Genomic DNA, 27500 nt, shown 5'->3' with positions numbered 1-27500 from the left:
CTCCTCTCCTCTCCTCTCCTCTCCTCTCCTCTCCTCTTCTGTGGTTTCACATTCTCATTCCGCACAAAGGAACTACGGCTGGAAGATACTATTTCTGCAATAAGAAATTTAAAAAAAGGATCAGCTCTCTAAATCTCTCCCCGATCATAACAGACCAGCGTTGGATCTCTAGAACTGGGCTCAGTAGATTTACTGTCATCTTCTACAACTTGTCCCTTGTAGCTAACAACCTCCAATTACCAGCCCCTGCTGTGCCCATTCCTGTCCTGACGCAGAGTCGGCATGACAGCCGGGCAGATTAGCAGTCCTGCATGTTCCTCTGGACACGCTCTGGCAAGCCGTGTCATCATCACAAACCTTTCCGGGGGAAATAGAGAGAGAGAGAGAGAGAGAGAGAGAGAGAGAGAGAGAGACAGAGAGAGAGACAGAGAGACAGAGAGAGAGACAGAGAGAGAGAGAGAGAGACAGAGAGACAGAGAGAGAGACAGAGAGAGAGAGAGAGAGACAGAGACAGAGAGAGAGACACAGAGAGAGAGCGAGAGAGAGAGAGACAGAGAGAGAGACAGAGAGAGACAGAGAGAGAGAGAGAGAGACAGAGACAGAGACAGAGAGAGAGACAAAGAGAGAGAGAGACAGAGAGAGAGACAGAGAGAGACTGAGCGAGAGAGAGAGAGCAGAGAGAGAGACAGAGAGAGAGACAGAGCGAGAGAGACAGAGACACACAACTTGATTGTGTCTGAAATGGCAGCCTATTCCATATGTAAAGTGCAATACTTTTGACCATGGCATTCTGGGTTCTGCTATGGAAAGTAGTGCACTGCATAGGGAATAGGGTGCTATTTTGGGAAGTAGACCAAGAGAAGACAGACGAAGAAAAATACCAAAACAATGTAGATTGACAAGGGACAGAACGCCAGGAAACAAACAGCTAGCTTTACACTGTTGTTCCTTACAGATTTCCACAGCAGGGTGCCGAGCCCACCAACAAACCCACCGCCACGAGCCAAACTGAGAGCAGAAGAAACTGAGGAGTGATAAGCATGATACAGAGACAAGCTCTCTCCTTCTCTCTCCTTCTCCTTCTTCCTCACCCCGCTCTCTCCTTCTCTCTCCTTCTCTCTCCTTCTCTCTCCTTCTCTCTCCTTCTCCTTCTTCCTCACCCCGCTCTCTCCTTCTCTCTCCTTCTCTCTCCTTCTCTCTCCTTCTCTCTCCTTCTCCTTCTTCCTCACCCCGCTCTCTCTCTCTCTCCCCCTCTCGCTCTCTCCTTCTCTTTCCTTCTCCTTCTTCCTCACCCCGCTCTCTCTCTCTCTCTCTCCCCCCTCTCCCCCTCGCCCTTCTCTTTCCTTCTTCTTCTTCCTCACACCGCTCTCTCCTTCTCTCCTTCTCTTTCCTTCTCCTTCTTCCTCACCCCGCTCTCTCTCTCTCTCTCTCTCACCCCCTCTCGCTCTCGCTCTCTCACCCTCTCTCTCTCTCGCTTTCTCTCCTTGTCTCCACCTCTCTCACTCCCTCCCTCTCTCTCTTTGTCTCTACCTATCCATCTCTCTCTCTCTTTCTCTGTGTGAGCCATGTCTCTACCTCTCCATCGCTCTCTCTCTCTCCCCCTCTCTCTTTTTCTCTATCATCAGCAGAAAGAGATTGAGCTTTTGCTGCAATATTATTTCACAGCGCCAATGACTATCCCATATTACACTACCCAGTATCCCATAATACACTACCCAGTATCCCATATTACACTACCCAGTATCCCATAATACACTACCCAGTATCCCATAATACACTACCCAGTATCCCATATTACACTACCCAGTATCCCATATTACACTACCCAGTATCCCATAATACACTACCCAGTATCCCATATTACACTACCCAGTATCCCATATTGCACTACCCAGTATCCCATAATGCACTACCCAGTATCCCATAATACACTACCCAGTATCCCATATTACACTACCCAGTATCCCATATTACACTAACCAGTATCCCATATTACACTACCCAGTATCCCATATTACACTACCCAGTATCCCATAATACACTAACCAGTATCCCATATTACACTACCCAGTATCCCATATTACACTACCCAGTATCCCATATTACACTACCCAGTATCCCATAATACACTACCCAGTATCCCATATTACACTACCCAGTATCCCATAATACACTACCCAGTATCCCATATTTTATTTATTTTATTTCACCTTTATTTAACCATGTAGGCCAGTTGAGAACAAGTTCTCATTTACAATTGCGACCTGGCCAAGATAAAGCAAAGCAGTTCGACACATACAACAACACAGAGTTACACATGGAGTAAAACAAACATACAATCAATGATGCAGTAGAAAAATAAGTCTATATACAATGTGAGCAAATGAGGTGAGATAAGGGGGGTAAAGGCAAAAAAAGGCCATGGTGGCAAAGTAAATACAATATAGCAAGTAAAACACTGGAATGGTAGATTTGTAGTGGAAGAAAGTTCATAGTTAAAATATAAATAATATGGTGCAAAGGAGCAAAATAAATAAATAAATAAATACAGTAGGGGAAGAGGTAGTAGTTTGGGCTAAATTATAGATGGGCTATGTACAGGTGCAGTGATCTGGGAGCTGCTCTGATAGCTGGTGCTTAAAGCTAGTGAGGGAGATAAGTGTTTCCAGTTTCAGAGATTTTTGTATGTAGATATTACACTACCCAGTGTCCATCCATGCAAAAAAAAATGTATTTGTAAATAAAGATGAAAATTTAAGAGCCTTTGTCACGTCCTGACCATAGAGAGCTCTTATTTTCTACGGTAGAGTAGGTCAGGGCGTGTACATTTACACATGTTTGGTAAGAGGAACAGCGTTCTATGTTGTTTGGTTCTAGTTTCCTTTTTTCTATTTTTTTTTATTATTTTTTTGTATGATTCCCAAATTAGAGGCAGCTGGTTATCGTTGTCTCTAATTGGGGATCATATTTAAGTAGTAGTTGTTTTTTCCCGCCAGTGTTTGTGGGAGATTATTTTGAGTTAGTGCATGTTGCACCTCTGTCGTCACGGGTTTGTTGTTTGTTTATTTGGTTAAGTTTCACTTTCAAATAAAAGATGTGGAACGATATTCACGCTGCGCTTTGGTCCGTTCCTACACACAGAGACGTGACAGCCTTTTTGGGAGCAGGTATGAAATGAATAGATGAACTGAGTTAACGACAGTGAAAATTATGATGTTTACACAAGACAAAATCAACATTGATTATATCCTATATTCTAGAATAACTGAAAAAGGATTATGGGTATTATGTTTGTACACCACAACATGTCAGTATTAATTATTATGATCCATGACAGAATAGAGTAATTAGGACGCATGTCCCTGATTATTTGCTCTATTTATTTCAGTTGAGTTTAAGGGCCACATTCCAACAAAGATTCCTGATCCACCCCCCCCCCCCCATTTAACTGAATTCACAGTGTCAACACTATTTGAAGAAATAGAGAACCAGTGGTTAGTCTCTGACTCCTTAGATAGACATCAGTCTATCAGATGAGAAATCAATTGCCAATGATGATGATGATGATGATGATGATGATGATGAAGATTATCAGCCACCTTCAGACTTGGGATGTTCCAGCACAAGTGGCAGCTAAGCCCGTGGACACAACAACTCCAGACAACCTATCAAACAAGACATCCAAGATTCCACCGACGGGTAAGCCATGTGGTCCCAAACGCAAGAGGCAATGTACTCAGAATATTTCAGAAGGTAGAGGCAAAATGAAATATGCGAAAACGTTTTGGGAGATGAAGTATAAGGAGAAGAGGACATGGATCTTCCACATGGTGGCACAGCAATCTAAGAAAAATATCAGTGTTGGCGCTGACAGGCAACGCTGCAGGTCGTTTCTGTACCATCTTCCTCTTCCAAACCAGAGCGGTTCTGCACAACAGGTGGGCAAAGTGGTTATTTTTTCTTTTTCTGACAACATTGGGCTACCACCCCAACAACAACAAAAAAAATGACAGGCTGATTGTCACGATGATGGGCAAGTCAATCACCAGCAAACTGATTCCACCAAAGGATCAGAGGGGAAAGAAAGCTTCAGCGAGCAAATTGAACGTGAATCCTGCAACACATTGAGTCCTTCCAGGCGAGAGCATGCCCCACATCGCCTCTACCTCCCTACTGACGTCAATATTCGGTTTATGCATAATGAGAATGTTACGTTCCCCAGTTTCTGTGTTGTGGGTTTGTGTATATGTATGTGTATATTTCAGGAAATGGCTTCTTGGATTCCCCCAAGCAGCTGATTGGTCGGCCCCAGAGATGCCAGCTGCGGTTACGAAACCTATCGCAAGGCGGTAAAGAGAAGAAACATCAGCTTTGTGAAGCTTGGAGGAGGAGGAGGAGGAGTGCGAACTCTGTTTGGTGCAGGGTCATCATCTGAAGATGGAACACAGGGAGAATAAGGATATGGAAACCCAAGCCTGCCAAGACAACAGCCATGCAGCACCTGACTTCACCATCACCAACACCGACTGCATGCAATGTAGGAAATATGAGAAACATAAGAAGTCTGCAGGGCAGAGCGGAATCCATTACCAGGCTGATGCACAGAACGATTACCCAGAGGCTTGGCCTGGTTGGAGCGTTGATATGCAAAAAAAGTTATCATGCTCCCTCGTATGCCAGGTGTGAAAACAGCATTGTTCACAAGAAGAATTGTTGTCTATCACGAGACATTCGCCACCATTGGAAAGAAGAAGAAAACAATCTCAGTGGTATGGCATGAAGGAACAGCTGGTCGGACGGCGGAGGAGATTACGTCATCTTACGTAACAGCACTGGAGAGGGGGAGAGAGATGTCAAGCATGCAGTGGAAAACTGGTCCCTCCTAACATCACTGGTGAGTGTTGTCAATGCTGACTCAAATTTGATGGAGGACATCGCCCTCAAGTTCTTCGAGCCGGGACACACCTTCATGTGCGCAGACAGTTTCCACCATGGCGTGGAACAGGAAGTGAAAGCTCGACCTGGAGGTGTGGTGTACGACTACGGGGACTTCCTCCATGTGGTCGCCAAATCCAACGCAGGCAAGGTGGAGGTGGTGGAAATGAAAAATGAAAACATTCCTGGCATGGAAAACTGGCCATTCCATCGTCAAGCTGAAGAAGGCAGCAGCAGCACCAAAGCTGGCAGAGATGGCTGAGATCCAGGTGAGGCGTGGATCCAGGAGCCTCTTCTACAAAGTCTCCCATGAAGAAAAGGACTTCACAGAGCTTGACTTTATGACGAAGAAAGTCACTCTAGAGACAGCCTCGACACTACGTACACCGGATAGAGGGATAGACGAGTCCAAGAAGATGGACATAATCACCAAGCTGTGTCCTCTGATGCCTGCAAATCGTTGGCAGTTCTGGAATGCCTTGGCTGTGATCAGCATTACTGAGGATGAGGAGTTATATGGAAGAGCACTGAAGCAGTTTTACTTAAAAATGAAATGTAACTATTCAGCATTTTATCAATTGTAGCTAAATGTAATTTGGGTCTTCTTATGAATATGAACATGTAAATATGTTTAAAACGTATTCTTAAATCTGTTATTTATTCATTCAAAAGTGTCATTTGAAAAAATACAAATTAAATGTTTCTATTAGCAATCTCATGGTCATTTTTATATAATTTGTGTTACCCTACGTCATACTTCTAGCATGTTCCATCATTATATATTACACCACATGTAATTCAAACAATTGCAGTGCTGCTTTTCACATGAATTCTTATAACAAGACATGGGCGACTTGTGAAACACAGTATGTAATGTGACTGACGCAGACCCTACATCTCTATGTAAATTCAACTGGTATCTTAGCAGAAGACACACAAAGGCTGCAGTTTCAACTCTGTTACACTGTCAGTAATTACACTGCTCTTGTGTTCATAGCAATGAGAATAGTATAGTAAACTAACAAATGAAAATGGCAGATACTGCTCTTCGCTTTGGTATTACCCTGCAATTTATAACATATCATGCCAAGGAAAGAAGGCAGTAACTTCCGTTTAAGGGTTAAAGGTCATGTCAGAGGTCAGGGTCAACGTTAATAAAAAAAAATGTACTCATAGTAAGGCAACAGATCATTACATTTCCCTAGAATTAATTTGGCTGGACAATTAAAAAAAATCTTTGAAGCCATTTTCTCAGTTCCATTCTATGAGCAGTTACTGCCTTTTAGCTTGGGAGGGAAGAGGAGGGAAGAGGGATCACTAACCTCGATTTTTGGATTAACATTTCTACTTCAATGAGTCGGCAGCTATGGACTTCCTGCTTACTCCGGACAAGGAAGTGAAAGTGGCGGCAAACGAGAGGCAGGATAGAAGCCATCCTGACGAGACTATGTCGGAGAGCAAATAGACCGCCATTGCCCTCTCTACTATTGACGGACGTGCAGTCACTGGTGAACAAACTGGATGAGCTTTGATCGAGACTATCCTATTAATCACTGGAGAATAAACTGGATGAGCTCCGTTAAAGACTATCCTATTAACGGGACCTGAAAAACTGTAATATTCTATGTTTCTCAGAGCCATGGATAATATACAGTACATCTTGCTAGTTTTTCCAATGCAACCCGACGGCAGACTTGGTTAAAGGAAACTGAAATCCATTTTACTGAACTAGAGGCGACAAAACTCTAGGTCACCTTTAATCCACACACAGAAATGCATACAAGGCCCTCCCTTTGGCAAATCAGATCATAACTCTATCCTCCTACTTCCTGCTTACAGGCAAAACATCAAACAGGAAGTACCAGTGACGCGCTCAATACAGAAGTGGTCCGATGAAGCGGTCGCTAAGCTACAGGACTGTTTTGCTAGCACAGACTGGAATATGTTCCGGAATTCATTCGATAACATTGAGGAGTACAACACATCAGTCACCGGCTTCATTAATAAGTGTGACCGTACGTACATATCCCAACCAGAAGCCATGGATCACAGGCAGCATCCCCACTGAGCTAAAGGCTAGAGCTGCCGCTTTCATGGAGCAGGACGCTAATCCGGACGCTTATAAGAAATCCCGCCTCGACCTCCGACCAGCCCCCAAAGAGAAAAAGCGCAATACAGGACTAAGATCGAATCCACCGGCACTGACACGTTACGGATGTGGCAGGTTTTTAATTTCTCTATTAGGATCCAATTAGCCGACACCAATGACAACAGCTGGGGTATCGGTCAAAAGTTTGGACACACCTACTCATTCAAGGGTTTTTCTTTATTTTTTTTTTTACTGTTTTCTACATTGTAGAACATCAGTGCCCCGACCTAACTAATGCTCTTGTGGCTGAATGGAAGCAAGTCCCCGCAACAATGTTCCAACATCTACTGGAAAGTCTTCCAGGAAGTGTAGAGGCTGTTATAGCAGCATAGTGGGGACCAACTCCATATTAATGTCAATGGTTTTGGAATGAGATGTTGGGCGAGCAGGTGTCCACATACTTTTGGCCATGTAGTGTATTTATGTCAACAATCGGTGTGGCTGAAATAGCCGAATCCACTAATTTGAATGGTGTCCACATACTTTTGTGTATCGTTTATGTTGCTAGTTGGATTTTCCCACTGGATTTTAGTAACCATTGCCCAGTTGTCTGTATCAGAGATGTGAAAATCCATACATCTCCTCGTGTCATCACTAAGAGGAACTTTACATGATCTATATTTTAGTGACCTTAATTGTATCGCCCTGAACCTGATTTAGCTTTAAGCTTTGTAAATGTCTTCAATACTACTGTAGATAATCATGCTCCCTTCAAAACTCTGAGAGTTAAAGTTAGATTGAATGCCTGGTTTACTCCTGAATTATAGTAAGAATATTGCCTGGGTCAAGACCAGGAACACAGGTTAGGCCCAGATTGGCAAATCATTTAGGCAACTGAGGAATCAATGTGTACGTCTGATCAAAAATGCTAAATCTGATTATTATGTAACCACTCTTAAACTTTTGTCATTTAGCAGACGCTTTTATCCAGAGAAACTTACAGTAGTGAATGCATACATTTCATACATTTTTTCCCCCCCCATACCGGTCCCCCGTGGGAATCGAACCCACAACCCTGGCGGTGCAAACACCATGCTCTACCAACTGAGCCACAGGGGACCACAGGGGAACCCGGCTAAATTCTGGAAAACTGTCAAATCTCTAAAGGGTAAGACTTCCTCCTCTCTTCCCCAACAAATGAATTCAGACTCTGGCTCTGTTACGGACAAAATATCATCATTGATGCATTTAATCGGGTTATCTTTTTGAAAGAGTGTCTAGCCCTTCTATCTCTAAGAGTGGTCACATGGGATTAGGATGGGAATGGGTCACATAGGATTAGGATGGGGATTGGTCACATGGGATTAGGATGGGAATGGGTCACATGGGATTAGGATGGGAATTGGGTCACATGGGATTAGGATGGGAATGGGTCACATAGGATTAGGATGGGAATGGGTCACATGAGATTAGGATGGGAATTGGGTCACATGAGATTAGGATGGGAATTGGGTCACATGGGATTAGGATGGGAATGGGTCACATGGGATTAGGATGGGAATTGGGTCACATGGGATTAGGATGGGAATGAGCACATAGGATTAGGATGGGAATGGGTCACATGAGATTAGGATGGGAATAGGATGGGTGGGCACATGGGATTAGGATGGGAATGGGTCACATGGGATTAGGATGGGAATGGGTCACATGGGATTAGGATGGGAATGGGTCACATGGGATTAGGATGGGAATTGGGTCACATGGGATTAGGATGGGGATTGGTCACATGGGATTAGGATGGGAATGGGTCACATAGGATTAGGATGGGGATTGGTCACATGGGATTAGGATGGGAATGGGTCACATGGGATTAGGATGGGAATTGGGTCACATGGGATTAGGATGGGAATGGGTCACATGAGATTAGGATGGGAATTGGGTCACATGAGATTAGGATGGGAATGGGTCACATGGGATTAGGATGGGAATTGGGTCACATGAGATTAGGATGGGAATGGGTCACATGGGATTAGGATGGGAATGGGTCACATGGGATTAGGATGGGAATGGGTCACATGGGATTAGGATGGGGATTGGTCACATGGGATTAGGATGGGGATTGGTCACATGGGATTAGGATGGGAATGGGTCATTTCCTGTTCAAAACGTAGTGCGCACATAATATATTCAACAATTCCTCAGGTGCAGGAAAATATGAATAGAAATACCTGCACAGCTTAGATTGCTCCAGAATAGCTCATTGCCAGATGTTGACCATCGCAATGAACTACAGCGCCTTCGGTAAGTATTCAGACCCCTTGACTTTTTCAACATTTAATTACGTTACAGCCTTATTCTAAAATTAAATAGTTTTTTCCCCTTCATCAATCTACACACAATAAGAAAGCAAAAACAGTTTTTTTTTTTTTTTTTTTTACATTTTAGCTCATTTATGAAATATCACATTTCCATAAGTATTCAGACCCTTTACTCAGTACTTTGGCAAAGACCCTTCTCACCCTGATTGCTCAGTTTGGCCGGGCGGCCAGCTCTAGGAAGAGTCTTGGTGGTTCCAAACTTCTTCCATTTAAGAATGATGGAGGCCACTGTGTTCTCGGGGACCTTCAATGCTGCAGAAATGTTTTGGTACCCTTCCCCAGATCTGTGCCTCGACACAATCCTGTCTCTGAGCTCTACGGACAATTCCTTTGACCTCACGACTTGGTTTTTGTTCTGACATGCACTGTCAACCGTGGGACCTCATATAGACAGGTGTTTGCCTTTCCAAATCATGTCAAATCAATTGAATTTACCACAGGTGGACTCCAAACAAGTTGTAGAAACATCTCAAGGATGGTCAATGGAAGCAGGATGCATCTGAGCTCAATTTTGAGTCTCATAGCGAAGGGTCTGAATACTAATGTAAATAAGGTATTTCTGTTTTTTATTTTTAATACATTTACAAAAATGTATAAAAAACTGTTTTTGCCTTGTCATTATGGGGTATTGTGTGTAGATTAATGAGGATTAAAAAAAATATATATTTTAGAATAAGTCATGGGGTCTGAACACTTTCTGAAGGCACTGAATATACACTGGGACGATATATGTATTAGATAGATAGATGTATTTCTATTTCATACGTACAATATTCGTTTTCATATGATATTTGATGTGATAAATGTACTATTTCATATAAATTATGGATCATACTTAAACGCACTGATGAAGTCAAGTCACTAAACCTCGAGTCTGAGTCGAGTCCCAAGTCCCTAGCGTTTGAGTCCTGGGACGAGTCAGAGTCCTGGGCCTCAACCACTACAACACCGCAAGGATACTACGCAAGTATTTATAGTATTTATAGTCTGCAAGTATTTATATAGGTGATTATTACCTGTCGTTGTTGAGCCAGTTTAAAGTGGAGTCCAGGTCCAGCTCCATGCTGGCTGAGAGGGGTTCTCTGGGCCAGGGACTTGGGCTGCAAGTGAGGAGACCCAGACATGGCCCGTTGTTGCTGGGGGTTCTGGTAGTTATGAACTGGGTGGTTCGTGTTCAAGTTCTGGGCTGAGGTGGACGGCTGTTGTTGTTGTTGTTGATGGGCTGTAGTCTTACTCAGTGGACCTGCCATAGTGGAGGGTTGCTGGGATGCTTTGGGGCTGAAGTGGAGCATGGGCTTATTGCTGAGCACCTTCATATCCAGGTGGCTGGTGCTGTTGTGTCCGTTGGGCTTGAACAGACAGTTGTTTATGCTTTTACCCTGACTGTCCATGGAGGTCTGGGGGGTGATCCTCTGGCCCATTGAGGCCGGGTTGGAGAGCTTGTCCTGGGGGAAGGAGCTGGAGGAGGGCTGCGTGTTCCAACTGGTCCCTGGTCCTCCTCCCCCTCCAGCCTGAGTCTGTTGGTGGTGGAGCAGGACCTGGGGGTTGGGCTGCTGCTGGTTCTGGTTGGCTGCTATCTGCTTTAGCTGCTCCGCATGGGACACCTCAGGCCAACCAGGGAGACCTCTGCTGGGGGGTCCGGCCAGCCCCGAGGGTCCCTGGCCTTGGCTCTTCTGGTTGGTGATGGGGGAGGAGCTGGACATGGTGAAGGAGGGACCAGTGGATGCCGGACGGAGCTGTGAGGAGCCGCCATGGCCATGTGTCTGGTCGTAGTCTGAGTACTCCGTTTTGATGGGCTTCTCCAGGTGGGAGCAGAGGGATGCCGCGCCGCGCTCCAGATCCGCCAGGCCGAACGCATCATCCTGCTTCAGCATCTTCTCAAACTCCTGGTCGTGTAGAGACGGGACGGTCTTGGTCAGCTCGTCGAACAGATCCTGAAGCTCCGGGTCGATCTGGCTGCTGAACACCATCATCTCCGTGGACCTCTGGCCGCAGGAAGTAACATGGTCTATAGGTTCCTTCTTCATCTCCTTCAGGGTCATGTTGATGAGGTCAGAGTTCATGACCCCATGGGGCATCATGTAGCTGCTGTTGTTGATTTTCCTGTTTAGGGTGTGGCCTATGGACGAAGCGTCGCCTCCCATGGACTGTGATTGCCCGGAGCTGAAGGAACAGGGTCCGTGCCCACCCAAACCGCCGCTGCCCCCCTCCAGACGGACACGTTTGTAGTCCAGCCCCGACGGCCCACAGGACAGGCCATTCTGTTGGGAGGAGTAGCCAGGAGTATGACCCTCGATCTTCCTCCTCAGAGACCCTTGGAGCTGTGGAGGAAAAAAGGAAAACTCTCTTGAAAAAAACTGCTCACAGTCACATTATCTTCATTTCAGAATACAATAGTATTTTAAAGTGGTGGCAAGTCTCATTTCAAGTGGTGGCATGGTCTCATCGTTAAAATGTGTATTTTCATATTTCTGTCTAAAAAAAAGGTATAAATACCCAATTCAATGCTATTACCTTACGAATAGAATAACAATCGAACCAACAGATACATTTTATCAGCGTGACATCAATGTAACCAGATCTTTACGTAGCCAAGACAGCTGACCACGTTGATGCATGGAAGCCAGACTTTCTAGACAAAAGGTCTTTGTCAAGGCTCTCAGGTTAAAGGTCAACTAGAGCTAGTCCAATTCAAGTGTTGCCTGAAGACAATCTAACAATGAAGATACCAATACCTCCTATATACACAGTACAAATAAATCCTGTTCTTTGTAAACCAATTAAAATGATTATGATCATTCTAAATATGAGTATAATAAAAATGTAGTCCGGGCACAAAGTGTCTCTATGTAAATTGATCAAATTTGACAATCTGCTCCGAGGCCTCTAAACCTTGTTCACTTGACCAATCAGCATGCTAGCAGAGACTTGACCAATCAGCATGCTAGCAGAGACTTGACCAATCAGCCAGCATGTTAACAGAGACTTGACCAATCAGCATGCTAGCAGAGACTTGACCAATCAGCATGTTAACAGAGACTTGACCAGCCAGCATGCTAGCAGAGACTTGACCAATCAGCATGTTAACATAGACTTGACCAATCAGCATGTTAACAGAGACTTGACCAATCAGCCAGCATGTTAACAGAGACTTGACCAATCAGCATGTTAGCAGAGACTTGACCAATCAGCATGTTAACAGAGACTTGACCAATCAGCATGTTAGCAGAGACTTGACCAATCAGCATGCTAGCAGAGACTTGACCAATCAGCATGTTAACAGAGACTTGACCAATCAGCATGTTAACAGAGACTTGACCAATCAGCATGTTAACAGAGACTTGACCATCCATCCAGCATGTTAGCAGAGACTTGACCAATCAGCATGCTAGCAGAGACTTGACCAATCAGCATGTTAGCAGAGACTTGACCAATCAGCATGTTAACAGAGACTTGACCAATCAGCATGTTAGCAGAGACTTGACCAATCAGCATGTTAACAGAGACTTGACCAATCAGCATGCTAGCAGAGACTTGACCAATCAGCATGTTAACAGAGACTTGACCAATCAGCCAGCATGTTAACAGAGACTTGACCAATCAGCATGTTAGCAGAGACTTGACCAATCAGCATGTTAGCAGAGACTTGACCAATCAGCATGTTAACAGAGACTTGACCAATCAGCATGTTAGCAGAGACTTGACCAATCAGCATGTTAACAGAGACTTGACCAATCAGCATGTTAGCAGAGACTTGACCAGCCAGCATGTTAACAGAGACTTAGGAAGATAGGAAGAGGAGCTACACTACAGTAGGGTAATAGATAGAGGAACTACACTACAGTAGGGAGATAGATAGAGGAGCTACACTACAGTAGGGTAATAGATAGAGGAGCTACACTACAGTAGGGAGATAGAGGAGCTACACTACAGTAGGGAGATAGATAGAGGAGCTACACTACAGTAGGGTAATAGATAGAGGAGCTACACTACAGTAGGGTAATAGGAGCTACACCACAGTAGGGTATTAGGAGCTACACTACAGTAGGGTAATAGGATCTACACTACAGTAGGGTAATAGGAGCAACACTACAGTAGGATAATATGATCTACACTACAGTAGGGTAATAGGATCTACACTACAGTAGGGTAATAGGATCTACACTACAGTAGGATAATAGGATCTACACTACAGTAGGATAATAGGATCTACACTACAGTAGGGGTAATAGGAGCTACACTACAGTAGGGTAATAGGATCTACACTACAGTAGGGTATTAGGATCTACACTACAGTAGGGTAATAGGATCTACACTACAGTAGGGTAATAGGATCTACACTACAGTAGGGTAATATGCGCTACACTACAGTAGGGTAATAGGATCTACACTACAGTAGGGGGATAGATAGAGGATCTACACTACAGTAGGGTAATAGGATCTACACTACAGTAGGGTAATAGATAGAGGAGCTACACTACAGTAGGGTAATAGGATCTACACTACAGTAGGGTAATATGATCTACACTACAGTAGGGTAATAGGAGCTACACTACAGTAGGGTAATAGGATCTACACTACAGTAGGGTGATAGGAGCTACACTACAGTAGGGTAATAGGAGCTACACTACAGTAGGGTAATAGGAGCTACACTACAGTAGGGTATTAGGATCTACACTACAGTAGGGTAATATGATCTACACTACAGTAGGGTACAGTAGGGTGATAGGAGCTACACTACAGTAGGGTAATAGGATCTACACTACAGTAGGGTATTAGGATCTACACTACAGTAGGGTAATAGGAGCTACACTACAGTAGGGTGATAGGAGCTACACTACAGTAGGGTAATAGGATCTACACTACAGTAGGGTAATAGGATCTACACTACAGTAGGGTAATATGATCTACACTACAGTAGGGTGATAGGAGCTACACTACAGTAGGGTAATAGGAAAGAAACCAGTGATGAAAAGTGTCATCTGAATAATTACAGTGTGTATCGGTGCAGCCAGCAGATATATTTAGGAACCTGACAGAACCGAGCGTCGACAGAGAGAAGAATATCTTTAAGCCTTTATCTTATCTTTCTTGTTTACATAAATTCTACTTCCGTCTCCATTGTGTTGTGTTGCAAGGGTAAAGATAGCCAGATTGATCCTTTTGTATTTGAGATTCTAATTATCATGCCGGTATTCTCTGAGATCTATCTGCTTCTTCTCTTTGTCCCCCTGATGGTTTTACCCATGATTCACTACGAGACGGTTCGGATGCCTCCAAAATGGCAGCCTATTCCTTATACTAACACTATATAGGGAATAGGGTGCCATTTGGGACACCTCTAGATAAACTGTAACACATACTCAAGCTACTAACTTTATCCTGGACAGAAGAAGTGAGTTCAGTACATTACAAATATGTTTGCTGGTAATTAATTATAGATATCAAGCTACAGAAGAATTTGGAAGAAAAAAAAACTCCACAGCTTCATTTAATTCTGTCAGTTACTAGTTGCCAAGAATCGCTTCCAGTCTTAGAGCCTTAGTCCACGGACACGACAGTGATTCAGGGGCAATTATCTACACATAGAGATGAGTCGTTATTTGAAGAGTGTTATTTAAAGTTAAAGACAATAGCAAACTGCATTACAGGAGCAAAAACCCTGTAATATCCTGGAGCTACAGTACACTACAAGCCTTCTTCCGACTGTCTTACAACAGATGCTGGGAGCTGACGCTGTCGTAGTCCATGTGGGGTTCAAACGACATCAATGGAGGGGTTGGCTCGGGAACTTCTGAAAATTGATTTTAAAGAACTGATTCCAGCACTGAAAGATTCCAAAAAGCGGCAAATCATTTCAGGTCCGGTACGATCGTTGAAAGATTCAGCAGGCTACTGGCATTACACACCTGGCTAAAAGATTACTGTAGCTCTGTTGGAATCACTTTTATAGATAACTTTGACACCTTCTGGAAACAGAAATTGTTTTACAGGAATGACGGAGTCCATCCAAATCATCTCCTAGACTCCTAGACTCTGTCCACGCATTTCAAGGCTGCGATGAGACAATGACTTATCAATGAACCGACCAGTTTAGTTAATCCCTTCCATTGTGTTGCTGAGTTGTCATCAAATGTACAATTATCCCAGGGGCGTTGGCAGACACAATGTAAGTAACTTAATTTAAATCTACTTCTGATAAGCTTCCCAGTAAAGCATTAAAAACAATCAAGCACCACAGAAAAGTGCAAAAAAATTGTCCATATGAACATTTGCAGCCTAAGAAACAAGGTTCATGAAGTCAATAACTTGCTAGTAACAGATATTCATATACTGACTAATTCTTAAACTCACTTGGATAATACATTTCATGATACAGTAGCAGAAATACATGGTTATAACATCTACCGGAAAGACAAAAATGCCAATGGTGGAGGTGTTGCGGTCTATATTCAGAACCACATTCCTGTAAAGATTAGAGACGATCTCATGTTAAATACTGTTGAAGTGACCGTACGTACATACCCCGACCAGAAGCCATGGATTACAGGCAGCATACACACTGAGCTAAAGGCTAGAGCTGAAAACCGGAAGTTTATAAGAAATCCCGCTATGCCCTCCGACGAACCATCAAATAGGTAAAGCGTCCATACAGGAATAAGATTGAGTCGTACTACACCGGTTCTGATGCTCGTCGGATGCGGCAGGGCCTCCAAATCATTACAGACTACAAAAGGGAAGCACAGCCGAGAGCTGCCCAGTGACACAAGCCTACCGGACAAGCTAAACTACTTCTATGCTCGCTTCGAGGCAAATAACACTGAAACATGCATGAGAGCACCAGCTGTACCGGGCGACTGTGTGATCACACTCTCCATAGCAGATGTGATTAAGACCTTTAGACAGGTCAACATTCACAAGGCCGGACTGCGAGCATGCGCTGACCAACTGGCAAGTGTCTTCACTGACATTTACAACCTCTCCCTGTCTGAGTCTGTAATACCAACATGTTTCAAGCAGACCACCATAGTCCCTGTGCCCAAGAACAGCATTTCACTGTGAGGTGAAATTTCACCTGTTGTATTTGGCGCATGTGACAAATACATTTTGATTTGAAGTAAGGTTCACCTGCTTCACCTGAAGCCCATTCTGGTGGGAAGCTGCTATAGACCACCAAGTACTAACAGTCAGTATCTGGATAATAGGTGAAATGCTTGATAATGTATGTGAAATCAACAAAGAGGTATATTTTCTGGGTGATTTAAATATTGACTGGCTTTCATCAAGCTGCCCACTCAAGAAAAAGCTTTAAACAGTAACCAGTGCCTGCAACCTGGTTCAGGTTATCAGTCAACCTACCAGGGTAGTTACAAACAGCACAGGAATGAAATCAACATGAATTGATCACATCTTTACTAATGCTGCAGAAATGTGCTCTAAAACAGTATCCAGATCCATAGGATGTAGTGATCACAACATAGTAGCCATATCTAGGAAAACCAAAGTTCCAAAGGCTGGGCCTAATATAGTGTATAAGAGGTCATACAATAAGTTTTGTAGTGATTCATATGTTGATGATGTGAAGAATATTTACTGGTCTGTGGTGAGTAATGAGGAGCAACCAGACGCTGCACTGGACACATTTATGAAAATGCTTATTCCAGTTACTAATAAGCATGTACCCATTAAGGACTGTAAAAACTGTTAAATCCACTTGGATTGATGAGGAATTGAACAATTGTATGATTGAGAGGGATGAGGCAAAAGGAATGGCAAATAAATCTAGCAGCACAACCGTTTGGCAAACCTACTGCAAATTGAGATATCATGTGATTAAACTGAATAAAAAGAAGAAACTATACTATGAAATAAACATAAATTATATAAAGAATGATAATAAAAAGCTCTGGAGCACCTTAAATTACATTTTGGGCAACAAGGCAAACTCAGCTCCATCATTCATTGAATCAGATGCTCATTCATCACAAAACCCACTGATATTGCCAATTACTTTAATTATTTTTTCATTGGAAGATTAGCAAACTTAGGCATGACATGCCAGCAACAAACGCTGACACTACACATCCAAGTATATCTGACCACAATTTAAAAGACAAGCATTGTCCTTTTGAATTCCGTAAAGTGAGTGAGGAAGAGGTGAACAAATCACTGTTGTCTATCAACAATGACAAGCCACCGGGGTCTGACAATCTGGATGGACATTTACTGAGGATAATAGTGGACGATATTGCCACCCCTATTTGTCACATCTTCAATCTAAGCCTACTAGAGAGCGTGTGCCCCCAGGCTTGGAGGGAAGCAAAAGTCATTCCGCTACCTAAGAATAGTAAAGCCCCCTTTACTGGCTCAAATAGCCGACCAATCAGCCTGTTACCAACCCTTAGTAAACTTTTTGAAAAAATTGTGTTTGACCAGATACAATGCTACTTTCCAGGAAACAAATTGACAACTGACTTTCAGCACACTTATAGGGAAGAACATTCAACAAACACTTAAACAAATGACTTATGATTGGATGAGAGAAATTGATGACAAAAAGATTGTGAGGGCTGTTTTATTAGGCTTCAGTGCGGCTTTAGACATTATTGATCATAGTCTGCTGCTGGAAAAACATATGTGTTATGGCTTTACACCCCCTGCTATAATGGCTTTACACCCCCTGCTATAATGGCTTTACACCCCCTGCTATAATGTGGATAAAGATTCACCTGTCTAACAGAACACAGATGGTGTTCTTTAATGGAAGCCTCTCCAACATAATCCAGGTAGAATCAGGAATTCCCCAGGGCAGCTGTCTAGGCCCCTTACTTTTCTCAATCTTTACTAACGACTTGCCACTGGCTTTGAGTAAAGCCTGAGTGTCTATGTATGCGGATGACTCAACACTAAACACGTCAGCTACCATAGCGACTGAAGTGACTGCAACACACAACAAAGAGCTGCAGTTAGTTTCAGAATGGGTGGCAAGGAATAAGTTAGTCCTAAAAATTTAAAAAAATAAAAGCATTGTTTTTGGGACAAATCATTTACTAAACCTTAAACCTCAACTAAATCTTGTAATAAATAATGTGGAAATTGAGCAAATTGAGATGACTAAACTGCTTTGAGTAACCCTGGATTGTAAACTGTCCTGGTCACAACACATTGATACAACAGTAGCTAAGATGGGGAGAAGTCTGTCCATAATAAAGCACTGCTCTGCCTTCTTAACAACACTATCAACAAGGCAGGTCCTACAGGCCCTAGTTTCTACCGTCTTAACAACACTATCAACAAGGCAGGTCCTACAGGCCCTAGTTTCTACCTTCTTAACAACACTATCAACAAGGCAGGTCCTACAGGCCCTAGTTTCTACCTTCTCAACAACACTATCAACAAGGCAGGTCCTACAGGCCCTTGTTTCTACCTTCTTAACAACACTATCAACAAGGCAGGTCCTACAGGCCCTAGTTTCTACCGTCTTAACAGCACTATCAACAAGGCAGGTCCTACAGGCCCTAGTTTCTACCTTCTTAACAACACTATCAACAAGGCAGGTCCTACAGGCCCTAGTTTCTACCTTCTCAACAACACTATCAACAAGGCAGGTCCTACAGGCCCTAGTTTCTACCTTCTCAACAACACTATCAACAAGGCAGGTCCTACAGGCCCTAGTTTCTACCTTCTTAACAACACTATCAACAAGACAGGTCCTACAGGCCCTAGTTTCTACCTTCTTAACAACACTATCAACAAGGCAGGTCCTACAGGCCCTAGTTTTGTCACACCTGGACTACTGTTCAGTTGTGTGGTCAGGTGCAACAAAAAGGGACTTAGGAAAATTGCATTTGGCTCAGAACAGGGCAGCACGGCTGGCCCTTGGATGAATACCGAGAGCTAATATTAATAATATGCATGTCAATCTCTCCTGGCTCAAAGTGGAGGAGAGATTGACTTCATCACTACTTGTATTTATGAGAGGTACTGACATGTTGAATGCACCGAGCTGTCTGTTTGAGGACAGGAGAGGAGAGGAGTAGAGAGGAGAGGAGGGGAGAGGACAGAGGAGAGGACAGAGGAGAGGACAGCAGATGGGTTAGTATCAGTGTGCTGTAGATAGACTTCACTGTGAGGACAAATGGGATTCGTTTCTTTCCACTCTCTGCCTGGCACACATTACATGGCATTAATCCCATTCAGAGCCTGAAGGCTGGGAGTGACTCCTGTTCTTCGCAGGCTGGTCGAGTGCCAAACAGCAGTACATTCCCTACATAGTGCACTACTTCTGACCAGAGCCCTATGGGCCCTTTGTCAAAAGTAGTGCACTATATAGGGAATAAGAGGCCATTTAGGATGTACTCGCTGTTTCTACCCTACTACTTCGCCTGCTCTGTTCTTTTCTGTTCTGCTGTTGCCATGCTCTTTAGATGTGTTGTCAAATAACAGTTTGTACATCTCCACATTTCAATCTAGTCACTGATATATCTGTGACTCACCACGGGTCGTCTTCTGTGTCTGTCCCTATTAACTCACCACGGGTCGTCTTCTGTGTCTGTCCCTATTAACTCACCACGGGTCGTCTTCTGTGTATGTCCCTATTAACTCACCATGGGTCGTCTTCTGTGTATGTCCCTATTAACTCACCACGGGTCGTCTTCTGTGTATGTCCCTATTAACTCACCATGGGTCGTCTTCTGTGTATGTCCCTATTCACTACACTTTGGACCAGAACCAGGAAATAGGGTGCCCTTCCAGACAGTATTTGTTAACAGGGTAACAGGCCACAGGCAGGCCAGAGCGTGGCAGTTTGATCAGGTTGAGTGGAATGATGTGATGATGATGATGATGATGAAGATGATGAGAGGTAGTGTGGGGAGGCGTCATCAAAAGGACATGGAGGATGTTAGAAAATAGAGGGGAGGAGTTATTCCTATGCCTGGGCAATGTAGGTGGTCAAGTGAACCACACTCGCTTGTTTACATACACTTAGGTTGGAGTCATTAAAACTCGTTTTTCAACCACTCCACAAATTTCTTATTAACAAACTATAGTTTTGTCAAGTCGGTTAGGACATCTACTTTCTGCATGACACAAGTGATTTTTCCAACAATTGTTTACAGACAGATTAATTCACTTATAATTAACTGTATCACTATTCAAGTCGGTCAATAGTTTACATATACTAAGTTGACTGTGCCTTTAAACAGCTTGGAAAATTCCAGAAAATGGTGTCATGGCTTTAGAAGCTTCTGATAAGCTAATTCACATCATTTGAGTCATTTGGAGGTGTACCTGTGGATGTATTTCAAGGCCTACCTTCAAACTCAGTGCCTCTTTGTTTGACATCATGGGAAAATCAAAAGAAATCAGCCAAGACCTCAGAAAATAATTGTAGACCTCCACAAGTCTGGCTCATCCTTGGGAACAATTTCCAAACGCCTGAATGTACCACGTTCATCTGTACGAACAATAGTACGCAAGTATAAACACCATGGGACTACGCAGCCGACATACCGCTCAGGAAGGAGACGCGTTCTGTCTCCTAGAGATGAACGTACTTTGGTGCGAAAAGTGCAAATCAATCCCAGAATAACAGCAAAGGACCTTGTGCAGATGCTGGAGGAAACCTGTACAAAAGTATCTATATCCACAGTAAAACGAATCCTATATCGATAAAACCTGAAAGGCCGCTTAGCAAGGAAGAAGCCACTGCTCCAAAACCGCCATAAAAAATCCAGACTACAGTTTGCAACTGCACATGGGGACAAAGATCGTACTTTTTGGAGAAATGTCCTCTGGTCTGATGAAACAAAAATAGAACTGTTTGGCCATAATGACCAACATTATGTTTGGAGGAAAAAGGGGGAGGCTTGCAAGCCGAAGAACACCATCCCAACCGTGAAGCACAGGCAGGAAAATTATGTGACTATATTGAAGCAACATCTCAAGACATCAGTCAGGAAGTTAAAGCTTGGTCGCAAATGGGTCTTCCAAATGGACAATGACCCCAAGCATACTTCCAATGTTGTGGCAAAATGGCTTAAGGACAACAAAGTCAAGGTATTGGAGTGGCCATCACAAAGCCCTGACCTCAATCCCATATAAAATTTGTGGGCAGAACTGAAAAAGCGTGTGCGAGCGAGGAGGCCTACAAACCTGACTCAGTTACACCAGCTCTGTCAGGAGGAATGGGCCAAAATTCACCCAACTTATTGTGGGAATCTTGTGGAAGGCTACTCGAAACGTTTGACCCAAGTCAAGCAATTTAAAGGCAATGCTACCAAATACTAATTGAGTGTATGTAAACTTCTGACCCACTGGGAATGTGATGAAAGAAATAAATCATTCTCTCTACTATTATTCTGACATTTCACATTCTTAAAATAAAGTGGTGATCCTAACTGACCTAAGACAGGGAATTTTTACTAGGATTAAATGTCAGGAATTGTGAAAAACTGAGTTTAATTGTAGTTGGCTAAGGTGTATGTAAACTTCCGACTTCAACTGTACATCTCCTGTCCTGAGTATGTACAGTAAATCCTTGACAATGTTTTACAATATGACCTAAAAAAAAAAAACGATTATGATTATTACTATGATGATCAAAGAAGGATTTTTTAAATGTTTTTATGTCTTTACTATAACTGTGAGGGATTTTGTCTGATCATGTCTCGTCTAATACATGAACAACACACTATTTTCACTGAGGTTTGAATGAACTATCACTGTCATAAATGGTGGACGGCACAGTTCCAACGCCTCTTAACAAAACGGAGTGCCGTAATTTCATCACTACTACAATAATCCCCATTCTGACCGTCAATCGTGTAAATATTCCATAATAAATAATACATTGAAAAAAAATAAGAAATAATAATAATAAATAATAAGATAAGAAACCTCAGGACACCTAATGTATACTGTAATAAGTCAGAAAATGTATTGCTTGATCGAGAAGTGCAATAGACTGTAAATTCTAAAATAAGACAACAGTTGCCTGCCCAGCTAACGGCCTAACCAAACTACACCTAAAACTATCTTAAAACTAATTTTACACATACAGTTTAATAATAGATGTGTCAAATTAAATTAACAGTGTGATGGGTGACAATATTACAATTGTCAAAAAAGAGAAGGAAGAGACTGATTTACCAGCTTAGTGAGCATTGATAAATAAAACTAACAATTTACCAAACAGCACTTTTTACAATATTCCTCCGGAGGTCCATGTAGGCCAGAAGTTTTGATTGTTCTACCCTATCGGAAAGAGTCGATTCTGAGGTGTTGTAATGAACCTAGTCTTGGAAAAAGGATGTAAATATTGCGCGAATGGGCTCATTTTGTAAATACAACTATTTCCTAGAATAACTCCATGTCTTCCCATAACTACTTCCTCATGTGAGTACTGGTGACAATCAGCTATAGCTATGTGGGGAAAAATAGCCTTTCTATTTTATTCTGTTATATTGCATTATATTCTTACTGTGAAATATATATATATGTATGTGTTGACTGTGGTAGTGCAGGGGAATATGCGTGTGATATCTACTAAATGAATAAGTTGATTTCATGGCTCAGCCATAATAACCTCGGCTACTAAACTCAGACGGGCCTAAAATACAACTCAAAACTCTTCTGTTTTTTGTTGTTGAAATAAATAGCTTTACTATACCATTTTTTTTTATGACCTTCCTTAACAAAATCTTAATGGATTTCTTTGTGAATGTTTATATTAAATTGATTTGTTACTTGTGGAAGCCCGGCTATTCCACTGTTAAATATGCAGACGGTCATTTTGACCGTAAGGGCGCTTTAGGGTAGAAATCATCAGAGTATATTTGTCTTTTATGATATTTATCTAAAAGTTCTGCTAGAGAGTAAAATACACTTATATAGGAAAAGTCAGAGACTGATGAGTTCAAAGTTTATATTGAAGTAAGTGTTATTGTGAGAGGATGGGTTACCGTGGGAACATGTGGTTCTGAGAGGTCAGGGGATGGGTGAGGTTACCGTGGGAACATCTGGTTCTGAGAGGTCAGGGGATGGGTTAGGTTACCGTGGGAACATGTGGGTCTGAGAGGTCAGGGGATGGGTGAGGTTACCGTGGGAACATGTCGTTCTGAGAGGTCAGGGGATGGGTGAGGTTACCGTGGGAACATGTGGTTCTGAGAGATCAGGGGATGGGTGACGTTACCGTGGGAACATGTGGTTCTGAGAGGTCAGGGGATGGGTGAGGTTACCGTGGGAACATGTGGGTCTGAGAGATCAGGGGATGGGTGAGGTTACCGTGGGAACATGTGGGTCTGAGAGGTCAGGGGATGGGTGAGGTTACCGTGGGAACATGTGGGTCTGAGAGGTCAGGGGATGGGTGAGGTTACCGTGGGAACATCTGGTTCTGAGAGGTCAGGGGATGGGGTTACCGTGGGAACATGTGGGACTGAGAGATCAGGGGATGGGTTAGGTTACCATGGGAACATGTGCGTCTCAGAGGTCAGGGGATGGGGTTACCGTGGGAACATGTGGGACTGAGAAATTAGGGGATGGGGTTACCATGGGAACATGTGGGACTGAGAGGTCAGGGGCTGGGGTTACCGTGGGAACATGTGGGACTGAGAGGTCAGGGGATGGGGTTACCATGGGAACATGTGGGACTGAGAGGTCAGGGGATGGGTTATGTTACCATGGGAACATGTGGGACTGAGAGGTCAGGGGATGGGTGAGGTTCCCATGGGAACATGTGGGACTGAGAGGTCAGAGGATGGGTTATGTTACCATGGGAACATGTGGGACTGAGAGGTCAGGGGATGGGGTTACCATGGGAACATGTGGGACCGAGAGGTCAGAGGATGGGTTATGTTACCATGGGAACATGTGGGACTGAGAGGTCAGGGGATGGGTTATGTTACCATGGGAACATGTGGGACCGAGAGATCAGGGGATGGGTTATGTTACCATGGGAACATGTGGGACCGAGAGGTCAGGGGATGGGTTATGTTACCATGGGAACATGTGGGACTGAGAGGTCAGGGGATGGGGTTACCATGGGAACATGTGGGACCGAGAGGTCAGGGGATGGGTTATGTTACCATGGGAACATGTGGGACTGAGAGGTCAGGGGATGGGTTATGTTACCATGGGAACATGTGGGACTGAGAGGTCAGAGGATGGGTTATGTTACCATGGGAACATGTGGGACCGAGAGGTCAGGGGATGGGGTTACCATGGGAACATGTGGGACTGAGAGGTCAGAGGATGGGTTATGTTACCATGGGAACATGTGGGACCGAGAGGTCAGGGGATGGGTGAGGTTACCATGGGAACATGTGGGACCGAGAGGTCAGGGGATGGGTTATGTTACCATGGGAACATGTGGGACCGAGAGGTCAGGGGATGGGTTATGTTACCATGGGAACATGTGGGACTGAGAGGTCAGAGGATGGGTTATGTTACCATGGGAACATGTGGGACCGAGAGGTCAGGGGATGGGTTATGTTACCATGGGAACATGTGGGACTGAGAGGTCAGGGGATGGGGTTACCATGGGAACATGTGGGACCGAGAGGTCAGAGGATGGGTTATGTTACCATGGGAACATGTGGGACCGAGAGGTCAGGGGATGGGTTATGTTACCATGGGAACATGTGGGACTGAGAGGTCAGGGGATGGGGTTACCATGGGAACATGTGGGACCGAGAGGTCAGGGGATGGGTTATGTTACCATGGGAACATGTGGGACTGAGAGGTCAGGGGATGGGTGAGGTTCCCATGGGAACATGTGGGACTGAGAGGTCAGAGGATGGGTTATGTTACCATGGGAACATGTGGGACCGAGAGGTCAGGGGATGGGTTATGTTACCATGGGAACATGTGGGACTGAGAGGTCAGGGGATGGGTTATGTTACCATGGGAACATGTGGGACTGAGAGGTCAGAGGATGGGTTATGTTACCATGGGAACATGTGGGACCGAGAGGTCAGGGGATGGGTTATGTTACCATGGGAACATGTGGGACCGAGAGGTCAGGGGATGGGTGAGGTTACCATGGGAACATGTGGGACTGAGAGGTCAGAGGATGGGTTATGTTACCATGGGAACATGTGGGACTGAGAGGTCAGGGGATGGGTTATGTTACCATGGGAACATGTGGGACTGAGAGGTCAGGGGATGGGTGAGGTTCCCATGGGAACATGTGGGACTGAGAGGTCAGAGGATGGGTTATGTTACCATGGGAACATGTGGGACTGAGAGGTCAGGGGATGGGGTTACCATGGGAACATGTGGGACCGAGAGGTCAGAGGATGGGTTATGTTACCATGGGAACATGTGGGACTGAGAGGTCAGGGGATGGGTTATGTTACCATGGGAACATGTGGGACCGAGAGATCAGGGGATGGGTTATGTTACCATGGGAACATGTGGGACCGAGAGGTCAGGGGATGGGTTATGTTACCATGGGAACATGTGGGACTGAGAGGTCAGGGGATGGGGTTACCATGGGAACATGTGGGACCGAGAGGTCAGGGGATGGGTTATGTTACCATGGGAACATGTGGGACTGAGAGGTCAGGGGATGGGTTATGTTACCATGGGAACATGTGGGACTGAGAGGTCAGAGGATGGGTTATGTTACCATGGGAACATGTGGGACCGAGAGGTCAGGGGATGGGGTTACCATGGGAACATGTGGGACTGAGAGGTCAGAGGATGGGTTATGTTACCATGGGAACATGTGGGACCGAGAGGTCAGGGGATGGGTGAGGTTACCATGGGAACATGTGGGACCGAGAGGTCAGGGGATGGGTTATGTTACCATGGGAACATGTGGGACCGAGAGGTCAGGGGATGGGTTATGTTACCATGGGAACATGTGGGACTGAGAGGTCAGAGGATGGGTTATGTTACCATGGGAACATGTGGGACCGAGAGGTCAGGGGATGGGTTATGTTACCATGGGAACATGTGGGACTGAGAGGTCAGGGGATGGGGTTACCATGGGAACATGTGGGACCGAGAGGTCAGAGGATGGGTTATGTTACCATGGGAACATGTGGGACCGAGAGGTCAGGGGATGGGTTATGTTACCATGGGAACATGTGGGACTGAGAGGTCAGGGGATGGGGTTACCATGGGAACATGTGGGACCGAGAGGTCAGGGGATGGGTTATGTTACCATGGGAACATGTGGGACTGAGAGGTCAGGGGATGGGTGAGGTTCCCATGGGAACATGTGGGACTGAGAGGTCAGAGGATGGGTTATGTTACCATGGGAACATGTGGGACCGAGAGGTCAGGGGATGGGTTATGTTACCATGGGAACATGTGGGACCGAGAGGTCAGGGGATGGGGTTACCATGGGAACATGTGGGACCGAGAGGCCTTCTGACCAATCAGGTCCTATCTGTCTAATGTAAAGATGAGCACCCTTAGTGGTATTGGCAGAAAGCGTATATACAGTATTTTCAACTTAAATTCCATTTCCCCTGAAAAACGGAAGTGTGGACTTCACTTAGGCGTCTTTCTAAGCTTGGTGCGCTGGGTTAGGAGGGGGCTGAGGGGGAGGAGAGAGGGTCTGTCTGTTCCTGTGATCTGGGGCCTCGAAGGATGGGAATACGCACAGCTGAGGTTCCTGGCCACGGTGCGTCGTCCCTGCCTGCTAGCTAGCAGAGCAGCCTTATGATGCTGAGTACTGTGGACGGACCTCTGAGCCATCACAGAGACACACACACACACACACACACACACACACACACACACACACACACACACACACACACACACACACACACAAAACCACACAAAACCACACACACACACACACACACACACACACACACACACACACACACACACACACACACACACACACACACACACACACACAAAACCACACAAAACCACGCACACACACACACACACACACAAAACCACACACACACACACAAAACCACACACACACGCACACACACACACAAAACCACACACACACACACACACACACCACACACACCACACCACACACACACACCACACACACACACACACACACACACACAAAACCACACAAGCACATGTGTGTGCATGCCACTCAGAAAATGATT

General features: G+C 44.4%; 1 protein-coding gene across 1 annotated transcript in view; it reads right to left on the bottom strand.

Moving 5' to 3' along the window:
* Positions 1-27500, bottom strand: part of maml2 (mastermind like transcriptional coactivator 2) — a 145623-nt gene that overhangs the window by 24062 nt on the left and 94061 nt on the right. Inside the window, exon 2 of the mRNA XM_045704162.2 lies at positions 10419-11723. Coding sequence (XP_045560118.1) covers positions 10419-11723 — 1305 coding nt within the window. The remainder of the gene's footprint in view (positions 1-10418; positions 11724-27500) is intronic.

The sequence above is a fragment of the Salmo salar genome, chromosome 20 (genome assembly GCF_965601325.2).
Source record: "Salmo salar chromosome 20, fSalSal1, whole genome shotgun sequence".
Lineage (NCBI taxonomy): Eukaryota > Metazoa > Chordata > Actinopteri > Salmoniformes > Salmonidae > Salmo > Salmo salar.
This window is presented reverse-complemented; position numbering and strand designations above follow the sequence as displayed.